The sequence below is a fragment of the Perissodus microlepis genome, chromosome 16 (assembly GCF_051167445.1).
Source record: "Perissodus microlepis isolate ML-2025 ecotype Zambia chromosome 16, ASM5116744v1, whole genome shotgun sequence".
NCBI classification, from domain to species: Eukaryota; Metazoa; Chordata; class Actinopteri; order Cichliformes; family Cichlidae; genus Perissodus; species Perissodus microlepis.
Window position 1 is genome coordinate 26,110,400 of NC_140476.1, and position 26,243 is coordinate 26,136,642.

Genomic DNA, 26,243 nt, shown 5'->3' on the forward strand with positions numbered 1-26,243 from the left:
TGTTGGGTAAATTTTGTGTTAATGTGTTGGTCTTAAGTAAAACTAAGGTGTAACACTGAATTGATTGACAATTTATACTTTATATTTTAAAAAACAGTCAAATGAAGTGGGGACATTTTTGACCCCTGAGGACCACAGGTGTGATTATGTGCTGCCATTTAAAATTTATAAACGCTTGGAAAAAAACTTTCTCACTAAAGTTCAACATACAGCACTCTTTAGTTAGACAAATAGTCAAAATTATCTAAACAATTAAATATTTTATTTTCTTGTTTTATTTCCACTCGAAAACACAGTGTACTTTATGTAAACAAGGTCTGGTGGCCCTAAAATGTAAAATGTTGGGTAAATTATGTGTTAATGTGTTGGTCTTAAGTTAAACTAAGATGTAACACTGAATTGATTGACAATTTATACTTTATACTTTAAAAAACACTCAAATGAAGTGGGGACATTTTTGACCCCTGAGGACCACAGGTGTATGGAAATCGGGAGGACATTATGAGGGTTAATCTGGAACACCGGTCAGTCTTGCGGGGAGGACGACGAGTTTTTGACCAGATGGACAATAATGAGTTAGTGTCACTGATATTGAAATTCCGCCGAAGATATACCTGCGGCGGTGCTTGAAGGCGATGTCCGGGTAGAAGTATAGAGCCACAGGTAGAGAGACAGCCAGGCAAAAACGGAGCCGCAAAAGATCCGTAGCAGAGTACTGGAGAAGAGCTGTCGTCGGGTGATGAAAAAAAGAAACCCCCAGGTATTATTATTATTATTATTATTATTATTATTATTATTCCATAAAATGTTTTTCCCTAATGGTCCTCCATGCCCACAGGGCAGGGCTTTACTATGGGTGGGCGGTCTCTGCAGGGAGTGGGCTTGCCCGGCGCTTTTTAATCCAGATGCGCACCCTACGTTCGGTAGGGTGCGCATCCGGATCCGGAGCTGACACGGCCAAGACGGGAAAGAAGACACCACCCAGCAACATGACTGCACCCAGCAACGCCTACGACGTTATAGTGGTCGGCGCGGGCATATCAGGTAGGCTGCACGTCAGAAAACTTTAGTTTGGTGTGCAGGCTGTGCGGACGAGCTGAGCAAATAAACTGATTTAAGCCAAAGAGCTGGTAGCGGTCAGATGCGCTTTGTGGAAGGTAACTACACAACTGTGGCCGTGAGCGAGTGGAAGAAGCTGTAGCCACAGGTGTGTGTGTGTGTGTGTGTGCAGAGCTAAGAGTGACGGAGAGTTTTTCATTATTCGTAGTGTTTTTCTTCTTCTTCCGTGAGGCTGCCTCCCCTCACCTCCTCTCTCCAGCTCTTTCACCTCTGTATCACCGCAGCAACAGCAGAGCAAGTTGAGTAACAGCTAATCAACCAGCTCATACTTTGTGTTACATAAGAGGACGTGAGCTGCATGGAGGGCCAGGAGTGACGAAATAAATTAATGAAATACGCTATTAAATAAATAATTAAATTTGTCATTAATTAATTAAAATTGAAATTAATTAATTAAAATTGAAATTAAATAAATGTTTAAATAATTAAATAACCATCAATTTCATTCAAAACATTGAATAGATTATGTATTTATTAATTTCAAATTGTATTTAATTATTGACACATTTAATGTGTTATTTAATGATGTATTTATTTAATTCATTTTGGCAGTCCTGACCCTGCGGCTGTCTTCATGAATTTCTTTTATCTGCCAACCTCACCCATCTACTCAGGAGGTGGGGTTAATGCTGTTCGAGTAAAAACCATTGCTTTGGCCTGGTGGCCAGTCTTTTTATTGGGCATTTCTCTAACTAACTGAACTTGCCTTTAAATACCCTGTTTGTATGTCACCAAATACACTTTAAATATTTTTTTAGCGGAGAATGTAGAGGTTTAATCTTCAGCTATCTGGTCGGTTTGTCAAGATAGAGCCTATTTGCAAAAGTGCTTCGATGATTTCGGAGATGTCTGCCCCGCCCAGTCTCACAGCAAAACCTGTGACATACCCATACTCCATATGCCAGAGGTCAGTGTATGACAAGCTGTTTATCTACTGTATACTCTGTGGTTGGTGAGCCAGTGCTCAGTGCTTTGCATGTTAGCTCTTCCTCCCCACATGATCAGCTGGTTGGCTGGTTTGTGATTTGTTGAGAACCTCAATCCCCCCTGCCCCCCTCTATTTTTTCCTCAGAGCTCTCTCAGTTCATTTGAAAAGCAAATGTTATGTAATTTTATTTAAGAGTTGCATGCCTACCAAAAAACTAATCACTGTAAATGCACAACGGAAAACAATTAAAGTGGGAATACCTGTTGATGGTATAACAGTGTCCTAACTAGCATACGAGAAACCAGATTTACTTTAAAAATAAACAAAGAAGTTCAAATCTTTGTCTTTCTTATCAGATTTTCCAAACGATCCTCTTGATCTGGTTTTGAGTCATCTAATAGAGCGCAAAAACAATGTTTTTCTTTGAGAAGGGGATTTTTGGAAGCCCTTTTTTGTCATTTATTTTAAAAGACCTTTAAAATCCCTGTGTGCCTTTTGCTATTGCTTTTTTTACAAGTACAGAAAGCACATATATTGCTTGAATCCTTATGTTTAAGTCCTGTTGGTGTCTCTGTCCTTCTGCAGGTTTGAGTGCTGCAAAGCTGTTGAAAGCCAGTGGGCTCGATCCTGTAGTGTTGGAAGCCAGAGACCGGGTTGGTGGTCGTACCTTCACTGTGCAGGTAAGGCAAAGAGTGTCAATACTACTGTAGGAGCGGCTCATAAAAGAGACAATCAGTAACAGTAATATAAATACTTTCCAGCCTTTTTAATTTTACAACCAAGATAGTGTATCTATTGCTTTTAATGGGCATACAGAAAAAAAATGACATTTACATTCAAGTTATTTATGAGCGTAGAAGTACAAGCATAGATCAGTTAGCCTTTTCAGAAATATGTGTGACATTTCTTTCTTTCTTTTTTGTCATGATCTAATTGTGAGTATGTGTCTTTTAGAATAAGGAGGCAAAGTGGGTTGATCTAGGCGGTGCCTACATTGGACCGACACAGAACCGCATCCTCCGTCTGGCCAAAGAGTACGGCATAAAGACCTACAAAGTCAACGAGCAGGAGAACTTGGTGCATTATGTTAATGTGAGTGTCTTTTTTTTATTGTAGATAATTTTCTACTCCAAGCTTTCTTGGTTTATGTTATGTCTGTGTAGTCCGTGACAGATCATGACATGTTCCAGATGTATTCTTCACTTTAAGTGATGGAGTAAATGATGACAGTGTTCAGAAGATGATGCACCATATCTTGAGTCTGACCCATTATCCAATAAAAAGGAAATCCAAGTCTCTGCTACCCCTCTGGCATCATGCAGTAGGCATGGCAACAAGGATCTTTATCAGCATTTTTCAATTGCCACTTTCTGCCGCTGGCACTTTTCCTGTCAGCTTGACTTTTGCATGAGCTAACAGAGCTAGCCTCTTTGCCATCAGCAGTAGAGTTTGAAGCATTTTTTGGGAATCTTTTTGTTTGCACTAAAAACAAATTTTTTACTTTGCACACAAAGTAAAACATTGTTATCATCATTGTTAACTTTAGTTCACTTGACTGTAATCTGCTAAATTAGCCACTCCCCCCACACACGGTCGTACAGAACATATATACTCAGTGGAGGAGCTTGTTAATGATCTCAGGACTAGGAACAGTCACCAAAAACACCAATGGTAACACACTGGTTGTAATGGTCTAAAATTAGAGAATAATGTGGCTCAGGAGGTAGAGCAGGTCATCTATTAATCAAAAGGTACGGGTACGTTAGACATGCTAAAGTGCTTTGAGCGTTCAAGTAGAATAGTAATGTGCTGTATAAGAACCACTCCATTTACCATATACCAAATCTTGCAGCGCTCACAAGGTCCCCCTGCTCAAGAAGGCACATACAAACCCCTCTTAAGTTTGCCAGTGAACACCTAAAAAATTTTGAGAAGCCTTGGAAGAAAGTAATGTAATCAGATGAAAACAAAATCGAGCTCTTTGACAACAACTTAACCCACAGTGTTTGGAGGAGGAGAAGTGATGAGTATGACCTAAAGAACACAATCCCCACAGTCAGAGGTGGAAATATTGTGCTTTGGGCTGTTTTTCTGCTGTGGGTACAGGATGACTTCACCGTATAGTATGGGGGAAAAATGAAATATCTGGAAATACTGGAAATGCCATCACTGTCACCCTTCACAGAGCGCTGAGCCATCTGGCTAACAGGAAGAGCTATGTGAGGATGCCCTTCGTGGACTACAGCTCAACATTCAACTCTATAATCCCAGACATCCTTATCACCCAACTGAGAATAAAAAGGCTGCGCAGAGAGTAATTAATACTGCCAAAAAAATAATTGGCTGTCCTCTGCCACCCCTTCAGATCCCCCCTGCCACCTGTTCCTAGGTTCAAGCTCGGTAAACACCCTGGTAAAGAACCCCCAACAGTGTCTGCACTTCCTCCTTGTCCCAAGGAAGAAAAACCTGGACTAGAAGCTACTGCTGGGCTTCTACCGCTCCTCAGGGGAGAACGTGCTCTCTTACTGCCTTTTTGTCTGGTACACAAGGCCCACAACTGAGAATAGAAACGCTGCGTTGAGGGTAATTAATACTGTCAAAACGGTCATTGGCTGTCCTCTGCCACCCCGGAGTCCATCGCTAGATTCTCCTGTCTCAGACAAACACAGGTGACCCCGCCCACCACCTGTTTGACCCTCCACCAATCAGGTCCCACACCCCAGACTCACTAACAGCTTCTACAGCTTCTTCCCCTGGGCCATTTGGACTATTAACAAACACTACCCACCCCTACCCAACAAGTGTTACAATGGTCCAAGATGGACGTTAAGAGTCCTGCTCCCTCTCTGGGCCTGTTTTTCCATCTACTCGTGGCTGTAACTAATAGAAGTGCTATCCTAAAAATATATTTTAAAAATGACTGCACTATAATGATCTCCATTTCCCTATGGGATGGGATCCTCAAATGATTTCCCTTTTACCAGCTGGTGGACTGAGCTTACTATTAAGCTGTGATGGAAGTGGCTCCTATTGCTTTGGCTACCCTGTTATGGGTGTGGCAAAAATTAGGCCAAATGAAAGATTTTCAAGCCAGAACTTGTTAAACAGGAAAAACAACAACAACAAGAGAATAATCAGAATCTGAAAATTTCACAAAACACTTGATGCATCAAACACTGGAGGATAGCAAACAGGAACAGAGACATGAGACACAGACAGTCTGACAAAGGACAAAGAAAACACTATGACAATATATACACAAAACAGATCTTGAACAGATCTTAGAATGCTATAATAATCACAGTGAAACCATCAGATAATGTAAAACTGTTTGCATTCTATGTTGGCCTCTCACATAATGAATGCTCTGCAAGATAGAAATCCAAGAAATCTTTAGACTGACTTCAGAGGTGGTGTTTAGATATGATTTATTATCTTACACCTGGGAACCAATCCCTGCATCGGCAGTTCACAGCAATCAGTCTTTATTACCTATATTTTTATACCGTGTGTGTGTGTGTGTGTGTGTGTGTGTGTGTTTTACTACATTAGTAAAATTGTTGGTAAATCACAAACACCTTGACTGAGGCAGGTGAGGCCTGCAGTTCTTGAGATGTTGTTCTGGATTCTTTTGTGACCTCCTGGATGAATCATTGATGCACTCTTGGAGTAATTTTAGTAGCCCATTTTTGAATAACAGCTCTCCACTTGGTTCAGTCTTAGAAATGGTTTTCCAGACCGATAGTTGTCAGCGGCTTTGTCTTTCAGCTGTTTTTGAGTTTCTTCAGATCATGGCATGACGTGTCGCTTAGCCTACTATACTTTGTCAGACAGGTTCTACTTAAGTGATTTCTGGATTCAGCAGTTATCAGACCTGAGTGTGGCTAGTTGAAACTGAACTTTCCAAAGTTCAGCTTTCCAAAAAATGTGGTTGATCACAGTAAATTCACGATTTAGGACATGGTAGGTTTGTTTAGCTTTTTCCTTACTAAATTAATGTATTAATTAATCGAATCTAATAATAATTTACTAAATTTTAAAACTAAATGTAGTTTAAGAAATGAGAAATTAAGAAGAGCAAACATTTTCCCAGTACTGTATATTACAATAGGCAATAAAATAACTATTGATAATAGATGTTTGTTTCAAAGTCAGATAAGAGCGTACAATATAATTTGGGTAAAAGGCTAAGGGCAGTGATTAGCATTTTCTGTGGTTCTGTGAAATCTTTATCTTTAGATGGTTGTCATAAAGTCCTCCTCTGCAGTACAGTCACCTTTGTCTTCAAGTAGCGTTCTTTGGTCCTCTGATTGAGGACACTTCCCTGCTTGCTGGTGTGGAAGCAGATGTTGCCATTTTTCGTTAATTTATTTTTTATTTCTGCAGCGCAAAATCACAACAGCAGTCGCCTCAAGGTGCCTTATATTGTAAGGTAGACCCTACAATAATACATACAGACAAAAACCCAACAATCATATGACCCCCTATAAGAAAGCACTTTAGCGACAGTGGGAAGGAAAAACTCCCTTTTTTCCTTTCCCAGGAAGAAACCTCCAGCAGAACCAGGCTCAGGGAGGGGCGGGGCCATCTGCTGAGACTGGTTGGGGTGAGAGAAGTAAGACAGGATAAAAGACATGCTGTGGAAGAGAGCCAGAGATTAAATAACAAGTATAACTGAATGCAGAGAGGTCTGTTAATACATAGTGAATGAGAAAGGTGACTGAAAAAGAAATACTCACCTATTGCAGCATAACTAAGGGAGGATTCGGGATCACCTGATCCAGCCCTAACTATATGCTTTAGCAAAAAGGAAAGTTTTAAGCCTAGTCTTAAAAGTAGAGATAGTGTCTGTGTCTTGAATCCAAACTGGATGCTGGCTCCATAGAAGAGAGGCCTGAAAATGTAAGGCCCTGCCTCCCATTCTACTTTTAAATACTCTAGGAACAACAAGTAAGCCTGCAGTTTCACAGGAGTTACAGTATCCAGTGTCACACATAGTGAGGAGGCAAAGTTATTAACACTCTGTTGGAGTAGCGTTCAGGTAGCTGCTCTGCTCTATGTTGGTACAGGGCATTGAAGATGATAACAGTGGGTGGATTATATTCTTAAACTTAGTTACAGCACTTTCAGAAAGACATCTACTGTGATGAAGTCAACTCCCCACTGCTGTGTAATCAATTATTGTAAAAAGGAAATGATCAGACAGGAGAGGGTTTTCAGGAAACACTGTTAAATGTTCAGTTTTTATGCCATATGTTAAAACAAGATCTAGAGTGTGATTAAAGTGGTGGGTGGGTTCTTTTACATTTTGAGAGAAGCCAATTGAGTCTAATAACAGATTAAATGCCATGTTGAGGCTATCGTTTTTAGCATCTACATAGATGTTCAAATCACCCACAATAATTATTTTATCTGAGCTCAGAACTAAATCAGATAAAAAAAAGTCTGAGAAATCAGAGAGAAACTCTGTGTAAGGCCTAGGTGGACAATAGATAATTACAAATAAGACTGTTTTTTGAGTTTTGCAGCTGGGGTGGACAAAGCTAAGCATCAGGCTTTCAAATGAATTCAATTCAATTCAATTCAATTTTATTTATATAGCGCCAAATCACAACAAAAGTCACCTCAAGGCGCTTCATAGATACAGAGAAAAACCCAACAATCATATGACCCCCTATGAGCAAGCACTTTGGCGACAGTGGGAAGGAAAAACTCCCTTTTAACAGGAAGAAACCTCCGGCAGAACCAGGCTCAGGGAGGGGCGGCCATCTGCTGCGACCGGTTGGGGTGAGAGATGAATTAAAAGTCTGTCTTGGTCTTTGGTTGACTAATAGGCTGGAGGGGAAACATGCTGCCACACCGCCCCTCGACCTGTGCTTTGAGGTTTCTGATAGTTAGAATGACTCGGGGGTGTTGATTCATCTAACATAATCATCCTGCTTTTAACCAAGTTTCTGCAGAGTAAATCATAAATTTGTTGGTCAGTTATTAAGTCGTGTACTAACAGAGACTTGGAAGAGAGAGACCTAATGTTTAATAATCCACATTTCACTGTTTTACTCTTTGGTTCAAATGTAGATACTGTATTGTTCTTTCTTTGTGATTTTTTTATGTTTAAGTTGTTTATTGCTGGTTTTTAGTTTATTTTTTGTCTGTTTGGGAGCTGACACAGTCTCTATGGAAATGGGTTTTTGGGGGATAACAGGAGGAGAGGAGCTGCAAAGAGGCGTGTAAGACTGCAACTCTGCTTCCTGGTCCCAACTCTGGATAGTCATATTTTGGGGGGGTTCAATAAATTTGGCCAGATTTCTAGAAATGAGAGCTGCTCCATTCCAAGTGGGATGGATGCCGTCTGTCTTAACAAGAACAGGTTTCCTCGAGAAAGTTTCCCAATTATCTTTAGAGCCCACATCATTTTTTGGACACCACTCAGACAGGCAGCAATTTAAGGATAACATGCAGCTAAACATGCACTCCTGGTCATTGACAACATTGATTTGGCAAAGTTACACACCGATTCAATATTGATTTTAGTGACCTCCAATTGATGTAACTGGGTGTCATTACTGCCAGCGTGAATTATAATTTTACTTGTCTTCCCCTCTTCTTCTCTCCTCCTGTATTCTGTTGGCTGTGGTCACCATGGAGACAGACCTGTTGTTCTGTGCACAGGAGAAGCTACACATCATCAACGTCCCTCTCTGTCTGTCACTGACTTCTGTGTAACAGTAGAAAATAGACTGTGAATACTAAAAAACAAAGGTGCTATCTCCTTAACTAGCTTGGAGTCACCACACCTAGTACTCCGATTACCACCGTTACCTTCACCCTCCACATGTTCTCAAGCTCTTCCCTGAGCTCTTGGTATTTCTCAAGCTTCTTGTGTTCCTTCTTCCTGATGTTGCTGTCATTTTAAATCGCTACATCTATCACTACGGCCATCTCTGTCCGGTTGTCTGGTTGGTTAGCCACCACCATTTTGTCCGTCTGTATCTGGAAGTCCCACAGGATCTTAATCTCGAGACTTCCAGGCCATATTCGGCACAGATGTTTCTGTATACTATGCCGGCCACTTGGTTATGGCATTCCATGTATGCCCTGCCTGCTAGCATCTTGCACCCTGCTGTTATGTGCTGGATTGTCTTAGGGGCATCTTTACACAGCCTGCACCTGGGGTCTTGCCTGGGGTGATAGAGCCCAGCCTCTATGCTTGTTCCTGTGCTGCCATGATTAGCGCCTCTGTGCTGTCTTTCAGTCCAGCTTTGTCCAGCCACTGTGGTACTGACACTAACTAGCCTCTGACCTCCTTCCTTAAGCTTAGCATACAACCTCAGGGCTTGAAGTTGGCCTCTAGTGTTGTCCACCACATCCCCATTGAGTTCCTGATAAAGACTCTTAGAGTCCTGTTGATCTTGTACAGGTCTAGGCATTCCAGGATCCAGTTGTGGGGCATCAAGTTGTAGGCCTTCTTGTAATCAATCCAGGGAGTGCACAGGTTTGTCAGCCTAGTCTTGCAGTCTCGGCTGACTGCTCGGTCTACCAGTAGCTGGTGTTTTGCGCCTCTGGTATTCTTGCCCGTCCCTTTCTGTGCATTGCTCATGTACTGACCCATGTGCCTGTTCATCCTATCCGCCATGATGCCCAACAGGAGCTTCCATGTGGTACTGAGGCAGGTTATTGGCCGGTAGGTGGATGGGAACAATCCCTTCTGGGGGTCCTTGAGGATCAGGACCATCCGGCTTTCAGTTTCCGGGTGTCTCTCGTCAACAAGCAGCAGGTTCATTTGTGCTTGTTGGTGTTGTTCTCAAATTGTTCCCCTGCCACTGAGAGTACACCTTGACCGGTTCTGTGTAGAACAGCTGGTGTTATTCTCCTGCATTCTATCTCTCTGGTGTACCTCTTTAAGCAGCTGGCTAAGGCTGTGAGTCTTTGCTTGGCAGTTTCCAAGGCCTCAGGTATTGGACAACTTGCTGTACTTCTTAGGCACCTTCTTTGTCGCACCTTTCTGCAGCTACAATAGTTGGCTAACCTCCCTCCGTGCTACCTTGATGCCTCCAGTCTCCTTTAATGCAGTAACAATGCAGTTACAGCTGCATTGTTTTACAATGAAATGAAGAACTAAACAATTTTGATATTCTTTTTGTTTTGTTTTTTCCTTTGGCTCTATTACAGTGGTATTACATTACACAACACAATAAGTTAAGAGACTGTAAATAATAGGAGACATTATTAGTTTAAGCTGCAGCTGCAGACCAAGACAGTACAGTGTAAGTGTTATTCCAGAATTGTCTCTGAGCTGACAGCTCTGTGAGGCTTGGGCATTTCCACAAAGATGTATAGACAGTTTTTTCTCTTTCAAGGAAGTTTGTGTTTAATAAGGTTTGAAATAAATGTTCCTGTTAAGCAAAGCTCTCAATACTCAAGCTCTCAAAAATCTCTCTAGCGTCATACGCTAGAGAGATTATTTGAGGTTCCATCAACACACATAAATGAATGTACTCATACCATTGTTATCCTCCACATAGCTAAGGGAACTTTGCTAGAAAGCAACAAAAATTCATCTCTAGTTACAATTGTGGTGTGGCAACACTTTAGTGGTTTTAAACCCACTGCATCTACCCCTGACTGTCACCTCTGTGTTTGTATGTCTTTGTATGTGATTGAGAAATGCAGAAATAAACTAGACCAGTCATAAAAACTATGGCTTTGGATTATGGCTTCTCTTATCACATTTAATGATTCAGTATCTTTGATTCAGTTGTAAACATTGCACAAGCTATTACTCCACTTTCCCCACCACTCTTCAAACTGCTTTCACGGTCAGTTAGAGGTCAACTGAAACAAATCTTTAATGGCAAATGCTGAAATGTTGTTCTTTAAATGCTGCCATCATTAAGCACAGCTTTTATAAGCAATGGTTATTTGATGATTGAAGAATATTGTTTTGGTGATGATGGCCGCAATCATGTGTCCAACAGGGAAAGTCTTACCCGTTCAAAGGCTCCTTGCCTCCCATGTGGAACCCCATCGCTTTGATGGACTTCAACAACCTCTTTAGAACAATGGATAAGATGGGCGAGGAGGTAAAGCAGTTCTCACTATTAATGAGTATTCTTATTAATAAGCATTCTAGATTGGTTTACTGGACAGGTTGCACACCTGCTACATGCCTGACTCATGCTGAACATCCTCCTGCATTTCAGATTCCCAGAGACGCTCCCTGGAGAGCTCCCCATGCTGAGGAGTGGGACAAGATGACCATGCAGGAACTCTTTGAAAAACTCTGCTGGACCAGGTAACATGTTCAAAATGTTTCCCGTTTGTGCAGAGAATATGTCTAGCTATTCATCCTTTTATCTTGTTTATATCCAGTTTAAAGTTTTATTGCTAAATCATGTGACACAAATGTTGAAGGTGGTCTCTAACAAAAGAAATGCCGTTTTATTTTCTAATATCTCATATGAGTCAGCGAGGCTGGCTGGTGGAGTGCTAGGTTATAAGCTAATGTTAGCAACCTCAGTTACTAAGGTTTCATGGGTGCAGCATTCTGCACAACAGACTTGGCATGAAATGCTAGAATTCCACTCACTGAAGCTGGAAGTAAAATTAATGCTCTTTGGTTAATTTTGGTTAATTGGCTAATTATAATAAAATGATCTCCAACACCACAGTCACAGTTAAGAGGTCCAGTTCAGTGACTCAAACTTGCAGAGGTGGAAATGGTTACAGCTTCCTGTGTCATCACTAATAAGAATAATAATTCTCATCCCTGCAAAAACTTTGAAAAGTGATGCTGAAGGTTGTAGCTATTTCATAGAGGTTTTTGGTGGAGAAGCTTCAGTATATGATGCACTGTGAGTGAGAATGTTTTTGATAATCTAATTACGGTGTAAATTTAAAATATGCAGTTTATAAGAGTAAATGACAACAGTCCTGCACTAATTAAATGATTGTACTGCTCCAGCGTTTGAATTAATCCTGTAATGTATCCTATATTAAACTAAAATAAAACTTTAGTTCAACTTTGAAACTGCTCAAATGTAGATTATGTGCAAGTCTCTGCTGGAAAAGTAGGACAAGCAAACAGAAATCCCTGACATGGTGATTTATTTGTGCTTTGTTCACACTCTTACACAATATAAAGAATGTGACTGGGGTACCTGCAGTATTTAAAGACTTCTTACCTTCCATGTAATCTCTCCCAGAACTGCTCGTCGCTTCGCCACACTGTTTGTCAACTTGATCGTGACCGCTGAACCCCACGAGGTGTCGGCTCTCTGGTTACTCTGGTACGTCAAACAGTGCGGAGGAATAATGAGGATCCTCTCCACCACCAACGGAGGACAGGTATATCTGCCCAAAATTATACCTACTGATTCAGAACAACAGACTGAAAGAATTCGTTTTTTAATATATCTGTCTGAACAAACAGAATAGTCTCTCGGCGTGCCAAGAAGTGGACTTGCGTTCTTTGCCTCTCACACAGATTCATTCAGTGATTCAGAGGAGCGGTTGAACGTCAGAGGGAGATCCCTCACAGCCCAGTCTCCTTAGTCTGGCCTGAATAAGATGCTGTCCACACAAAAGATGTTTTCTTGGAATACTCAGGGCGTCTTTTCTGCTGCCGTTCCTCAAGCTGAGGGCCTTGTTCCCATAGCCACAAAGGCTTTGGTAAACAAATGACAAATAGTAGTGCAGTCGGCTCCTTCCTGTTTGCTTCACATTTAAAGCTTACACGCCTTGTGGCTGGTGCATACATAGGGGTGTTTGAAGTATTTACACATAGTCATCTTAAACATATGGATATGCAATTGGTATGCATTGCTTCGAGTGCAGCTTTCCTGCAAAACTGCAAACGTGTCTTTAATCAAACAAGACAAGAAGAGGCTCACCTCGTTTCACCGCCCAGGACTGATTTAGGTTTAGCTCGGGCTTTCACAGCGACTGCTCGACAAATTCATCCAAATGCCACAGAGGAATGCACACAATGTGTTTCTGGTCAGGGATGAGAGAGATGTTGACACTAACCACATGGAAATGGTCAGCACTGATTTCGTTTTGTGTATCGGAGCTTTGACAGCCCAAACCTCTCTCTACCTCCTCACTATCATCTTCATCATTTAACATTTGCTGGCCTGGCTTTATGAACGTGTTTCTTTTGAATTAAGATGCAGAAATTTGTAGTGAAGGAAGTGAAGGTGGACTGAGGATAACCGGTGTGTATCACCAGGATAAATCAGGGGATTTTATCGGTTTCATTCCAAAATGGGAGTTTATTAGCCTTGCTGAGGGGTACCCAGAGGGGGATCAGAGTCACTTCCACCCAATATAAATAGAAACCAGTGTTGCTGCATCTGCTCTCCCTGTTGGTGCTCACTGAACTCTGCTCTCTTTGTCTCTCAAGGAGAGGAAGTTTGTAGGGGGTTCGAATCAGGTGAGTCAGTGCATGGCGAGGGAGCTGGGAGACCGAGTGAAGCTGCAGTCTCCAGTCTACAGGATCGACCAGACCGGAGACATGGTTGTGGTGGAGACCGTGGACAAGCAGACCTACAAGGTGAGTTGAGTATATCACCAGTATTTCCTTTGAAGTACTATTCTTTAAGGACACTTTTTATGTCTTTCCTTACATATTCTGCTATAGTCAGAAATATAATATCGAGCTGGAAATTAGCATTTGAAGTCCAGTCTAGTAAATATTCGAGGAGCTCGATTAATGTTTATTAACGGTCTCTAGCACCAAATCATCTCATGGCACACCGCACTAAATGGTCAAAGGGATTACAACAAGATGGAGAGAAACCCCTTTAAGCAGAACTTGGAAAAAGTGAGGATAAAATAATGAGAGGAAAATAGAGGAAAGGCACTCAGAGCATCATGGAAGGTCCCTCAGCAGCATGGGCCTGTATCACAGAGAGGTGGTTCTTATACTTTACCCTAACGTTTTCCAATTTGTGATACTTTGTACTTTTATGTCCCTGCATTTCAGAGGGAAATATCTAACTTAACTCACATTCATCTGTGTGACAGCTGCAAAGGGAGACATTTTAAAACAGTAAATAAATATATGTGCAGATGTACGTACAATCCTGATTCTGAAAAAGTTGATGCTGTGTAAAAATGTCAAATAAAAATAATGCAATTATTTTCAATCTCATAAACGGAGCATAGAAAGTGCAAATGGATATTAGCTCATTTTGAACTTGATGGCAGCAACTGTTCTTCAAAAAATTGCGATGGGGCCATGTTTAAGACAGTTTAGCATCGCCTCTTCTTTTAACACCTCCTCAGCAACTGAGGAGAGCAGGTACTAAACCTTTGGGAGCAGGAAGTTGTCTCATTCATGTTTGATTATATATGTCAACAGTTCTGGCTCTCCGTCATATGTCTGTTTTTTTTTTTTTTTCTCATTTCATAATGCTCCAAATTAGTGAAAGGCCTGGACTGCGGGCAGGCCGGTTCAACACCCCAACTCTTTTACTTCTGCTGAAGCCTTTCTGTTGATTTCTCTGACCACAGAACAGTTTCCACTTTGCCTCAGTCTGTTTAAAATGAGCTTTGGCCCAGAAATGATGGCGGTGTTTCACCATCATGATAGAGCTTTAACCTGTATTTGTGAACAGTACAGTGTTCATAGACAGTGATTTCCAGAAGTGTTCCCGAGCCCTCCCAGTGATTTCATAACAATCATGCCTGCTTTAGTGCAGTGATGCAGCAGGGCCCAAAGGTCATGGACATCCATTATTGATTTTCAGCCTTATCCTTTGCACACAGAAATTCCTCCAGATTCTTGGAATGTTTTGATGATATTATTCTTTTCAGTTTGATGTTGAGGAACATTTTTCTGAAATTGCTCCACAATTTGTAGACACAGTTTTGGGGTTTTTTGCAGAGCATCTCTGAGATGCTCTTTTTATCGCTGATCATGTCACTTTGAGACATGTCACTGCCATCAAATTCAAAGTGAGCTTTTTGTTTCTGTAAATGATAATAGTAGATTTCTGATATTTTTCTGTATATGTGAATAAAAGATGGCTTTCTGAGATCGGCAAGTCACTGCATTCTGTTTTCATTTACAGTTTACACAATGTTACAACTTTTCTGAAACTGGGTTTGTAGACACAATTGATTAGTTCAGTCCAGTGGTTCCCAACCTTCAAATGGCCCACAAAACAAATAGTCAGAATGACTTTGCTTATATGGATACATCACCATTAACGAGCTGATAAGATAATGAATAATGACGCTGCTCTTATGTTTCAGTAGATTGTGAATGCAGGACTTTCCTTTTGCTGTTTTCCTGTTACTGCAGCCATGTTTCAAATAACTGTTATAGTGTTTGTTTGATTTTTTTATGTATTAGGAAATGAAACAGATACTATATTTATACACTAGGTAATGTGAGACAATGCAGTCTGAATATGAAACATCCATGTATCTGTAAAACAGTAACTGCTTCACAGTGTTACTCACAAACTCACTGGCACTGCTGCTCTCTGGCTGCCATCTACTGGCTGCTTGGAAAAAAAGCAGTTAAAATGTACATGATCTGTGTTACTTTGTTGATTAGGTTGAATGTTTTCATTTATGGTCAGATGTTCCATTGTAATGAATTATGGGACAGCGTTTTCTCCTCTCTTTTCATAAAGGATAGTCCAGTGTATCCTATATGAAAGGAAGCATTGAAGCCTCTTTCCTTAGTATTTGGAGAATTGCAGCATCTCTTACTATGTCTGATGAATACCATGCAGATACTTCTGGGTCACATCTTTCAGTTATAAACAGACTATTGGAACACACTGTGTACTGTCTCTGTCTCTGTGTTAGGCCAAGTATGTGATCGTGGCCACACCACCTGCTTTGAATCTGAAGATGCACTTCAACCCTGAGCTGCCCCCGCTGAGGAACCAGCTGATCAACCGTGTTCCAATGGGCTCTATCATAAAGTGCATGGTCTACTACAGAGAGAACTTCTGGAGGAAAAAGGGTACGCAGGAAGTGAAAACACAGAGAGAGCGAATGCTGTTCAAGATGATGCCATTTCTAACGTTTTATTGTGTTACCAGGTTACTGCGGCAGCATGGTGATAGAGGAGGAGGGGGCTCCCATCGGCTTCACCCTGGATGACACAAAGCCTGATGGGACTGTACCTTGTATTATGGGGTTGGTACAGAGCTTCAAACAGTTCTCTGTAATTGTGTATATTTTGTATAATGATTCCATATTGTACACTACATCGCCAAAAATATTTACCTGCCGCAGGACAGCTTTCAGACCTGAGTTATAAGATTGGTTGGCAAGTGGTTACTGGAGGTTGCCAGATAACGCTAAGTGATATCAGCAGCCCCAAAGAAGTATACAATGCTGCACCATGATGAGTGCTTTAGTCATCATTAGGTTGGAATACACATTTTTTTCACTAGCGACCTGTGATTATCAGAGGGTTACTGACTGGCCTGTAGGCTTGTGTCTCAGCTTTACCATCTGACTCTGACCTAGTATTCTCGCATGAGTTCCTACAATTATTTCCATACAGTGTAGGACTTGTGCTTGAATGGAGCTAAACACAAGTGATAAAGTCATCCAACCAGCCACACATGCTCATGTAGTGTTTTCTCTTTTCATTCTCCCCCCAGATTCATCCTTGCCCGCAAGAGCAGAAAGCTCTCAAGCCTGTCCAAGGAAGAAAGGTAGACACCAGTGGACAGAGATGGAAAAAAAACTCTCACGAGCTGTGAGATCAGTTTAATCCCAACTCCTGTGTTGTTGTGTTTAGGTTGAGGAGGATCTGTGAGATCTACTCCAAAGTGCTGGGCACAGATGAAGCTTTGCATGTGAGTTTGGGTGCAGAGTGGTACACAGTCATGTGGATACTGTGGAATCACTTGACTGACTGCTCATGTGTCTGCTTGTTTCCTGCAGCCGGTGCACTATGAGGAGAAGAACTGGTGTGAAGAGGAGTACTCTGGAGGCTGCTACACAGCCTATTTCCCCCCAGGAATCCTTACTCAGTTTGGCAGGTGAGTCTCTCTCTCACACATGTACACACACAAAAAAATCAACATAAATATGAAAGTGTGATCTTTTCATTTCAGTTGACTTCCTAATTTATTTGAATGTGTCAGCTGCTGGATATTAATGGCTAATGTATTGTAGCAGGCTCAACCGGACGACTCGCCTAAAGAAGGCCCCTGGACATTTGAAAGACTTTGTGTGGGGTGATGGGGTTGTTGGGGACGACTGACCCCTTCAGGTGCGGGCTATGTAGAGGGCTAGGGGGAGGGGCCGCTGTCCCAAGGGCTTATGGGTCTATACCTGATGTTAATGTTGTAGCGTTATAACGGCTGCTACAGTTAACATTAGAGGTGGGAATCACCATACATCCCACGATACGATATTATCACAATACTTAACGCACGATACGATATTATTGCAATTTTTTAAAATATTTTGCGATATTCAGATTCTGTACATAAAGGTAAACTTTATCAATATTCATTTTATCTAATGTCAAAGTCTCACACTCACTCTCTCATTTCAGTCAGTTTTATTGTTGACAGACTTGAATGGTTTGTATTACAGTCTAGTCCAACTTAACTGAATGCAACCATCTGGTACAATTATAGCTATTCTGAACTATGCAATTTATGAAAACTATGCAGCCCATTCAGCAACTGAAGAATTTGAAAGTAAATTAAAGCAAAATATAATTTTACATTAAATAAAAAAGTTTTAAACTTAATTAAAATAAAACATGTCTTAAATTAAAATAAGTAAACTGTCATGTTTATTGCCGCCAAAAAAAAAGTTAAACATATTTGGACAGTGAAGGAATGTCAGGATTCTTGCTCAGAAAAAGGATCAACATGCTCTGAAGTTTTTTTGTAACAAAATATCGATTTCTGCTGTCCCTGTATCGATACATTATTAGCAAACAAAATATCACGATACTACACAGTATCGATTTTTTCCCCCACCCCTAGTTAACATGTGTTGATTTGTCATTGCTGTTGTTAGTATGTAACATTACTGTAGCTGTGTGTTCTGTGCTTAGTGTGGCTGGCAGAGCACTGTGATTTTGAGCACCTCTCACTATTGCTGTGTGTGAAAGGGCATTCCTAATAAAAGGCTGTGCTTCCTGTAGCTTAGCGTTGAGGGTAGTGCAGGAACAGCAGGTTGAAACAGAAGTCTCTATCTCCTACTTCGCCTGAGCTCACCACAATATGTTTCAGCAGGATTTGCACTTATTTCTGCAAATCAGCGCCACTCGTACTCCATAAAATGACCCTGCCTGCCTGTGCACGGTTCCAGAGGGGACTCACTGAGATCACAACACTTTGTGTGGCACGGATAATTATGTTTACCACACAAGCAATACTGTGATCTCATAATTCATCTTTTTTTAAAGAAAAAAAACTGACCGGTCCTGTTGGAGGCATTCCTAACTGAATGGTGTTGTTGCTGCATTTCATGGGTTTTATTGGAGTGTGAACAAATGAATGCATTTTCAGTACAGCAGGACGTGTCTCCAGGATTTGCCCATTAAATCTATAGCTGTACACACACATAAAACACAATCCAGTGCCGTGGCTCTTTACAGGTGTCTGATGCATTGCGGCTGGTTTCATTTATTAGTCGAAGCTGCTTGTTGTACAGATCCTGCTGCATATGTTCACTATTAGAGTTTTGTTAACCTCCATATGAAAAACTGAAACTCCTTGTTAATCGTCATGGGAACCATATTTCATGTCTAAATGTCCTCACCAGATGTGCAAATGTGTTCTCACTCACAATGAAAAGTAAGCTGGAGTTGGAAACCTAACATTGTGCTTTTTTATACAGAGTAACTGTTTCACATACCGGGTGGCCCTGCAAGAAATTGAGTTAAAGCAAAAGTCCTTTCTTTGGTTCTTTAACGTTGAGCACAGTGGGGGTGGGAAGATTAATCCAAAGGAAATGCACTTTATGTTATATAATCCCATATTGCACTTATTCAGGTGAGATGATATTCTTAAATGAAGTGAATCAGTACAATGCTGGTGCATACATTAAAAATAAAACGGTGTTTAAAACCTGTAAACCAGTTTAACCTCTGAAGCCTCTCCTGTTTCTCTCTTTTTTGCTCTTCAGAGTGCTGAGAGAGCCGGTGGGCAAGTTGTACTTTGCGGGCACAGAGACGGCCACCGAATGGAGTGGCTACATGGAGGGGGCTGTACAAGCTGGAGAGAGAGCAGCTAGAGAGGTCAGAGAGCATTAAAGTACCTGCTTTTCACTGCTACGTATTAGCAAATACCAGTTCTTACCAGTTTAAACACCCTTAGAGGCAGGTTACTTATATATACCAGGTGGAAACCACGTAAATCATGCAGCTGGCACACCTATTAGTCACACCTCAGCCTGCTCCTGGTGTTGTGGATGCTCAGCCAGCAGTGCTGGGGGTCAGCTGATATCAAATCATGACATCCTCGCCTTTTCTCCCCTCTCATTTATGTCTGAGCACAGCTGACTGAAACAAACCATAGAATCAAAATGGTCTTCCCCACTCAGTCTTCTTACTTAGAAGCTAAATCTCTCTTTAAGACACTCGCCTGCTGCTTGCAGTTTATGTCCTTCTTCCAAGGCATTAACATTAGGTTTGGTTTCCTAAGATACTCCCCCATGTGTTCATGTTCCTCCATGTTTCTTAGCTCTGGCTCTGCTGCAGAGTAGGTCAGTTACAGTAAAGGCCAGTCAAGTGTGAGTAGATTATCTGCATTAAACATAAACATACACTTATTCTTCTTTTTATTACTTAAGTTAAGTTGCTGTGTCGTGTCGTGTTGTATGTAGTGCCAACGTGGGACAGTTCCCCAATTTCATTGTGCTATTGTACTATGTATGACTGTGCAATAATAATAACGAGTTATCTTATTAACATCACCCAAACTCAAAAATGTGTATCATGTTTAAATTTTAGACTGTTAGACTGTAAATTTTGAGGCCAGAGGGGCCGATGGTGCGATATGGCAGCCTCGCTTCTGTCAGTCTGCCCCAGGGCAGCTGTGGCTACAACTGTAGCTGCCTCCACCAGTGTGTGAATGTGAGAGTGAATGAATAGTGGAATTGTAAAGCGCTTTGGGTGCCTAGAAAAGTGCTATATAAATGCAATCCATTATTTATTATTATTATTATAAGTCTTTGACTGACACCACCAATGTCTTTTCGCAGGTCATGTGTGCGATGGGTAAACTCCAACCTAATCAGATCTGGCAACCTGAGCCTGAGAACGATGTAAGAGAAGTCCTTATGCACCAAATTACAAGTTGGCTTTTGATTAAAAAAAAATGTACAATCAGTGGAGAAACACTCTGAAATCTCTCGTCATGAATCCAAAACACTTTTTACCATAAATGATACTGTGAAAAAGATCATCCTGTAATAAATGAGAAAAAAACTACCAGGCAAGACCCTAATGTTTCTTGGGGTTGTAAACCAAGAGAGGTCATTTTCTCCCTAGCTTTCTATACAATCATTTGCAAGCAGAAGAGTTGCCCCCTGCTGGTCATGTAAAAAAATGCAGGTTTAAGACACCTATGCATTGTTTACACATTTTGGACCCAAGATTACATAAGTTGTATATTGCCAAATCATCTATCAAGTATCTAGTTAATATCATGCACATGAAAAAGGCAGATATCTGATATCATCATTCCCTCCGTCCTGCAGGAAATCCGGGCACTCCCGTTTGTTACCACCTTCTGGGAGAGAAACCTGCCTTCGGTTGATGGTTTCCTCAAATTCTTAGGAGTCTCCACATTCCTGTCTGCTGCCACCGCAGCTGGCTTGGTGGCCTACAAGAAGGGCATCATCCCCCGGAGTTAAACCACCCTGTCGTCTCACTCCTCCACATCTCAAGGGAACACGTCTCAATAGACACTTGTGTACTTCTAGTGCTTTATGGGCCCAAACTACAGAGTAGTGACCTACATAGGGTATACATTGTTTTTTGAGAAACACCGTGATGTAAGGACTGCTCAGCTCATGCAAAAACACTAACACACTGTTACTCTGTCCACAAACGAAAGAGAGAATGAAGCAGGTGAGAAGGGCTGACTGAAAGGTGTTTGAGAGGAGTGACGAAAGCCTAACTTCAGTTTAAAACATGCAGACTCAGATTGTGAAACCAATGAAGGAAAAAAGATCAGAATCAGTTCGTAAGGGGAAACCTTCTCTGTCACTATTACTATCCCATACAATGCCAATGAAATCCACTGTGTCGATTATATGTGAGTTTATAAAAGTCGCCATGCTTACTGTGTGTATGAGCCTCGTCTGTGTCGCATGCTTCGGTGAGCATGCATTCGTGAGCGTGTGGTCATCAAAGTTTCCGTACGAAGTGTGCGAGCGCGTGTGCATGAGTTTCCACTGTGTGTCTAATTACCTCTGCTGATTTTAGGTGCCGATTTATTCTGGCCAAGCAGCCGTAGCTGTTTGATGAAATCCAGTGACTTCAGAAGAGAAAAGAGCACCTAAAGTGAGTTGGTACTGCGTGAAATGGGCAATGTTGTTTCTCTTAAATTTAAATTTTATTTAGATCCCAAAGTGCAAATTGTGTGCCCTAATATGAAATTACTGAATTCATATAGCTAATTGTCTACTTCATGGTAACTCCTTTAATATAAATCCTCTGTTTAAACTATAGTAAGTCTTAGGTATCAGCAAACACAGGCTACCAAATATGGCCACCAAAAATTAAGACTGTGCCAGTCTAACTACTGAACCCATAAATTTAATAAGTAATCCATAAACTAATGGTGATAGTAATGATTATTATAAATAATAATTAAACACTTCTCAGTTATAGTTACTTGTTGTTTTAACTCTTTACCCCCTTGTATAAATCGACCAGGAGTGACCTTGAATGCTTCAGGCTTATAGAACAAAACGACTGGTGTGCATCAGAAGTTAGTGCGGATGGTCTCTCCCTGTGCAACTAGACTTAGAAAAACCCAGAAACTGTTCTGATTGTCTTCAAACCACAACTTTATTGATATATGCTGGGGTGTCAAAACTCATCATCAAGGCTACAAAGGGGATGTTGTCAGTGTCGTCAGCGATCATTCGTCCCGCTAAAATCATTTGTCGGGGGTGTAGATGTGAAAGCCAACCTGCTGCACAGTCCTCTGTGTGCAGCTCTTTATGCCCACTACAAGAATCATGCTGTTCTTGTCCCAAAGATGTTTGTGAGTGTAGTTTATCTGTTGTGCCTTAATGGAAATTGTAACGTTTTTGTCATTTTATCGCAAGTGCCTGTGACTCTGACACTCTCAGCCCTCATCCCTCTTTCCCTCCCCCGCCTGCTCCGGAGGTGAGAGGTCAGATGGACCAGGTCATCGGTTCAAGGCATCATCTGCGCTCATTAACAGGGGTCAGCATTGTGTTCAAGTGTATCCGAAACCTTTCGTTTTTAAAGTTCCCCTTACCTGAGTTATGTCCTCACTGCAAACTTGACTCAGGTAAAGCCGGGTGTAAAAACACAGCATCAGAGCTCAGACTGTTGAGGTGATCTCTCTGCTTATCTCTGTGTCCGTGTATGCTTTGTGTTGTGCCTGCAGCGTTTCTTCCCTCGTTGTGGTGTCCCTCTCCCGTCTGACCCTCAGTCCCAGTGCAGGTTTTATGCGCAGTTCTAGAAGTAATGATTGAATAATAATGTCACTTTTTGAACCATCACTGAAAGTGTTTGAGTTTATGGTTGGCTGAACAAACAAAGCCAGCAAATTCCATCCACCCTGTAGAAAAACAACAACAAAAAACTACAGCACTCACAACAAACCATCAGCAGACGTGATGCAGCGTTATTCATTATGGGGGTTTTCTGGAGATACCCCCCCTTCCTTTGTCCCTCTGTGCATATGAGCCTTCTTAACTATTCCTGTGACCTGCTCTTTGATGTCTTTGATTCCTCATACAAAGCTGGTGATATTTAACAAAATGTGAAATAAATCTTTTACTCGTCTTAACCTGATTTATTCTGGTGTCGTGTGTGTATTATAAGTGTCATTATGTCGACTCAGAGCAGAGCTACAGCCCAACGGAGTGAAAACAGTGGTGTAATAGTTAAGAAAAATGTAAAAAATAATATTAATTAAAGGTAGTCGAATTCCAAAAAAAGGACACTGAGTCAGTTGTAAATAAAACCAGAATCCAATGATTTGCAAGCAAGAGAACATATATGACATATCAAATGTTTAAGCTGAGTCAGTGTGCCATTTTAAGAAAAATAAAAGCTCATTTTGACTTTGATGGCAGCACCTGGTTTAAAAATAGTTGAGACGGGGCAACAAAAGGCAGGAAAAGTAAGTAGTGCTAAAAAGAAGGTTAGGTTAAACAGCATCAGATCAGTAACATGACCGGAGTGTAAAACGAGCGTTTCAGAGCGGCAGAGCTTCTCAGAAGCAAAGGTGGATGGAGGTTTACCAATCTGCAAAAACCTGCCTGTACAAATTATGGAACAATTCAGAATAATATTCCTCAACATAAAATTGAATGTGGAGAAATCTGTGTGTGCAGGGGACAAGTCTGACAATCAGTATTGGATGTCTGTGATCTTTGGGCCCTCAGATGGAGCTGAAGTGAAAACAGATGTGGTTCTGTCATGAAATTCACTGCATTAGCCCCAAAACACACCCAGAAATCACCCGCTGTGAACACTAGTCATGTGTCGGTCGCAAACGAAACGGCTCTTAGAGCCGGATCTTTGAAGTGAACGACTCAAGCTGACTCCTTATTGGGACCCGTGGGTTTTTTTTTTTTTCTTTCTCTCACCCTCTCTCTCTCACTTTTTTTACGCTTCACTCCGCACACGAGCCTTGTGCTTTGCGCTGGGAAGAGGGGGGAGTGGCGGTAGTTACACTCTCACCGGAACAGAGCAGGAGGGAAAGAGACAGAGAAAGAGAGCCAGGGACAACAACGTCACATTAGAAAGGTATAGTAATCATCCACAACTATTTTCAGTTGCAGATGATAAAGGATTCAGAAAGTTTATTCATGCAGGCCCATATGACAGAGAATGTGCATCTTCTTTTTGTTTTCATATTGTAATTTATATTTAATTGTGTTGTGGTTTGCAGTGTTTTGTATTGCTTCACTTTAAATTTGTTTTATGTGGAGTGAATAAAAAAAGTATATTTACGGTGGCCGCTAGAGACAAAGCATGTACAAACTCCAAAACACGTGCAAAACACAACAGAAGTGCTCCAGGATGCTAGGCGCAGTTTTGAGCTTTTGTTACCTAGTGGCTACACAAGCCAGGAAGTACCAACGACCGGATTTGGTGTGTGGCAGTAACAGGTAAATTAACTTTTTTTTTTTTAATTATTTGAATATATATGAGTATTCTGCCCCTCGGTTGTTGCTTTGTTGGGTTTCTTTGGCTGGCGCATTTCTCAGGTTTCCCAATAGTGGGCAGTATTACCCTTTCAGTTTGTGGCTTCTTCTTTTGTTATTTGGTGTGCACTACACTGCCCCCTTTGGTGATGTGTTGTAAGCAGTAGTGATGGGATTTCCGGCTCTTTTTAGAGAACCGGCTCTTTCGGTTCGGCTCACTAAAAAGAGCCGGCTCTTTCGGCTCCGAACCGGCTCTCCAGGTTGTTTTGTTGCTTTAATTAATTTATTATTAACAATAATATAAAATTATCCACAAAAGGAATTACTAATGTAAAAAAAAAAGTGGTTTTATTTATATATATGTTTATATATAAATATATGCGGTGGCCCCTAGAGACAAAACACGTACAAACTCCAAAAAGCACATACAAACTCCAAAACACATTTCTAGCGTTAACTGAACTTCCAAAACAGAGCTACCTAGATCACTTAAATTACACAATTGAAAGCATGAAAGCATATGTGTATTGTTTGTGTATTTATACACAAGCATTCATATATAGTCAAATAAAAAAAAAATAAAAAAAATGTTCATTTACCTGTTATTACCACACACCAAATCCGGTCGTTGGTACTTGCTGGCTTGTGTAGCCACTAGGGAACAAAAGCTCAACACTGCCCCTAGCATCCTGGAGCACTTCTGTTGTCTTTTGTTTTGAGTTTTTATGTGCTTCTGAGTTTGTACGTGCTTCAGGGTTTGTACGTGATTTGAAGTTTGTATGTGCTTTGTCTGTAGGGGCCACCGTAAATATACTTTTATTTATTCACTCCACATAAAATGTAATAAATAAATCATATAATACAAAAATCAACTATTCACATTTCAACTTTTAACTATTTACATTTTCAGCTTTTTCCTTTTACAAATTTAAAGTGAAACAACACAAAACACTGCAAACCACAACACAATTAAATATAAATAATAATATGAAAACAAAAAGAAGATGCACATTCTCTGTCATATGGACCTGCATGAATAAACTTTCTGAATCCTTTATCATCTGCAACTGAAAATAGTTGTGGATGATTACTATACCTTTCTAATGTGACGTTGTTGTCCCTTGCTCTCTTTCTCTCTCTCTCCCTCCCGCTCTGTTCCTGTGCTACTGCTACCGACCCTCCCCCCTCTTCCCAGCGTAAAGCACAAGGCTCGCATGCTGAGTGAAGCAGAAAAAAAGTGAGAGAGAGAGAGAGGGTGAGAGAAAGAAAAAAAAAACACGGCTTGCGATAAGGAGTCAGCTCGCGTCGTTCACGTCAAAGACCCGGCTCTAAGAGCCATTTCGTTCGCGACCGACCCATCACTAGTAAGCAGCAGGCAAAGTTCACGCAGGCAGTGGGAGAAAATGCATGGAGCAGAAAACAAGCTGCAAAACTTTAAGCCCGGTGTACATCGTTGGGGAGTTTGTTGAGCCATAATCTGTAAGTAAGCAATGTCTAGCTTCATTTTCTGTAAGATTTGTTACTTTCATGTTACTTAAAAGGTTATTTGAACGTATAAGGAAAGATGTTTATGGTGAATGTAAAGCATAAGGAAAGCTATGTTGCTAACTTCTGTTTTGTTTACAAAATATGTTGATACTGATGCTTACGCATTATTTTACTGTATGTTCACAGTCTTACAAATTAAAAGAGAAAAAAACGGTCTTCAGTTAAAGACACAAAGACAAAGCGATGTGTCCTGTCGTTCCTGGAACCATCTCCTCTTATGTTAAGCTCGCTGCATAGGGTGAATAGCCATACATTCACCTGAGGGCAGCAGAATGAGTGCTTGTGT

General features: G+C 41.1%; 1 protein-coding gene across 1 annotated transcript; it reads left to right on the plus strand.

The window, feature by feature from the left end:
• Window positions 1–874: 874 nt before the first annotated feature.
• LOC146371034 (amine oxidase [flavin-containing]-like) lies at window positions 875–23,048 on the plus strand. Its single transcript, XM_084908112.1, has 15 exons — window positions 875–1,044; window positions 2,633–2,727; window positions 3,002–3,139; window positions 11,026–11,130; window positions 11,251–11,342; window positions 12,253–12,394; window positions 13,452–13,601; window positions 15,872–16,031; window positions 16,111–16,207; window positions 16,681–16,734; window positions 16,821–16,878; window positions 16,967–17,064; window positions 19,175–19,286; window positions 20,252–20,314; window positions 20,750–23,048. Exons 1-15 carry the CDS (start codon window positions 906–908, stop codon window positions 20,903–20,905), a joined length of 1,659 nt encoding a protein of 552 aa, XP_084764238.1. The 5' UTR covers window positions 875–905; the 3' UTR covers window positions 20,906–23,048.
• The last annotated feature ends 3,195 nt before the right edge of the window (window positions 23,049–26,243 follow it).

What these genes read in the sequence shown, in the direction of transcription:
- LOC146371034 (XM_084908112.1), top strand. Translation starts at nt 906, where the DNA reads ATGCGCACCCTACGTTCGGTAGGGTGCGCATCCGGATCCGGAGCTGAC. An exon ending in ACTTGGTGCATTATGTTAAT is followed by an intron (nt 3,140 to 11,025) that starts GTGAGTGTCTTT and finishes TGTGTCCAACAG; the next exon opens with GGAAAGTCTTACCCGTTCAA. An exon ending in ACTGTACCTTGTATTATGGG is followed by an intron (nt 16,208 to 16,680) that starts GTTGGTACAGAG and finishes TTCTCCCCCCAG; the next exon opens with ATTCATCCTTGCCCGCAAGA.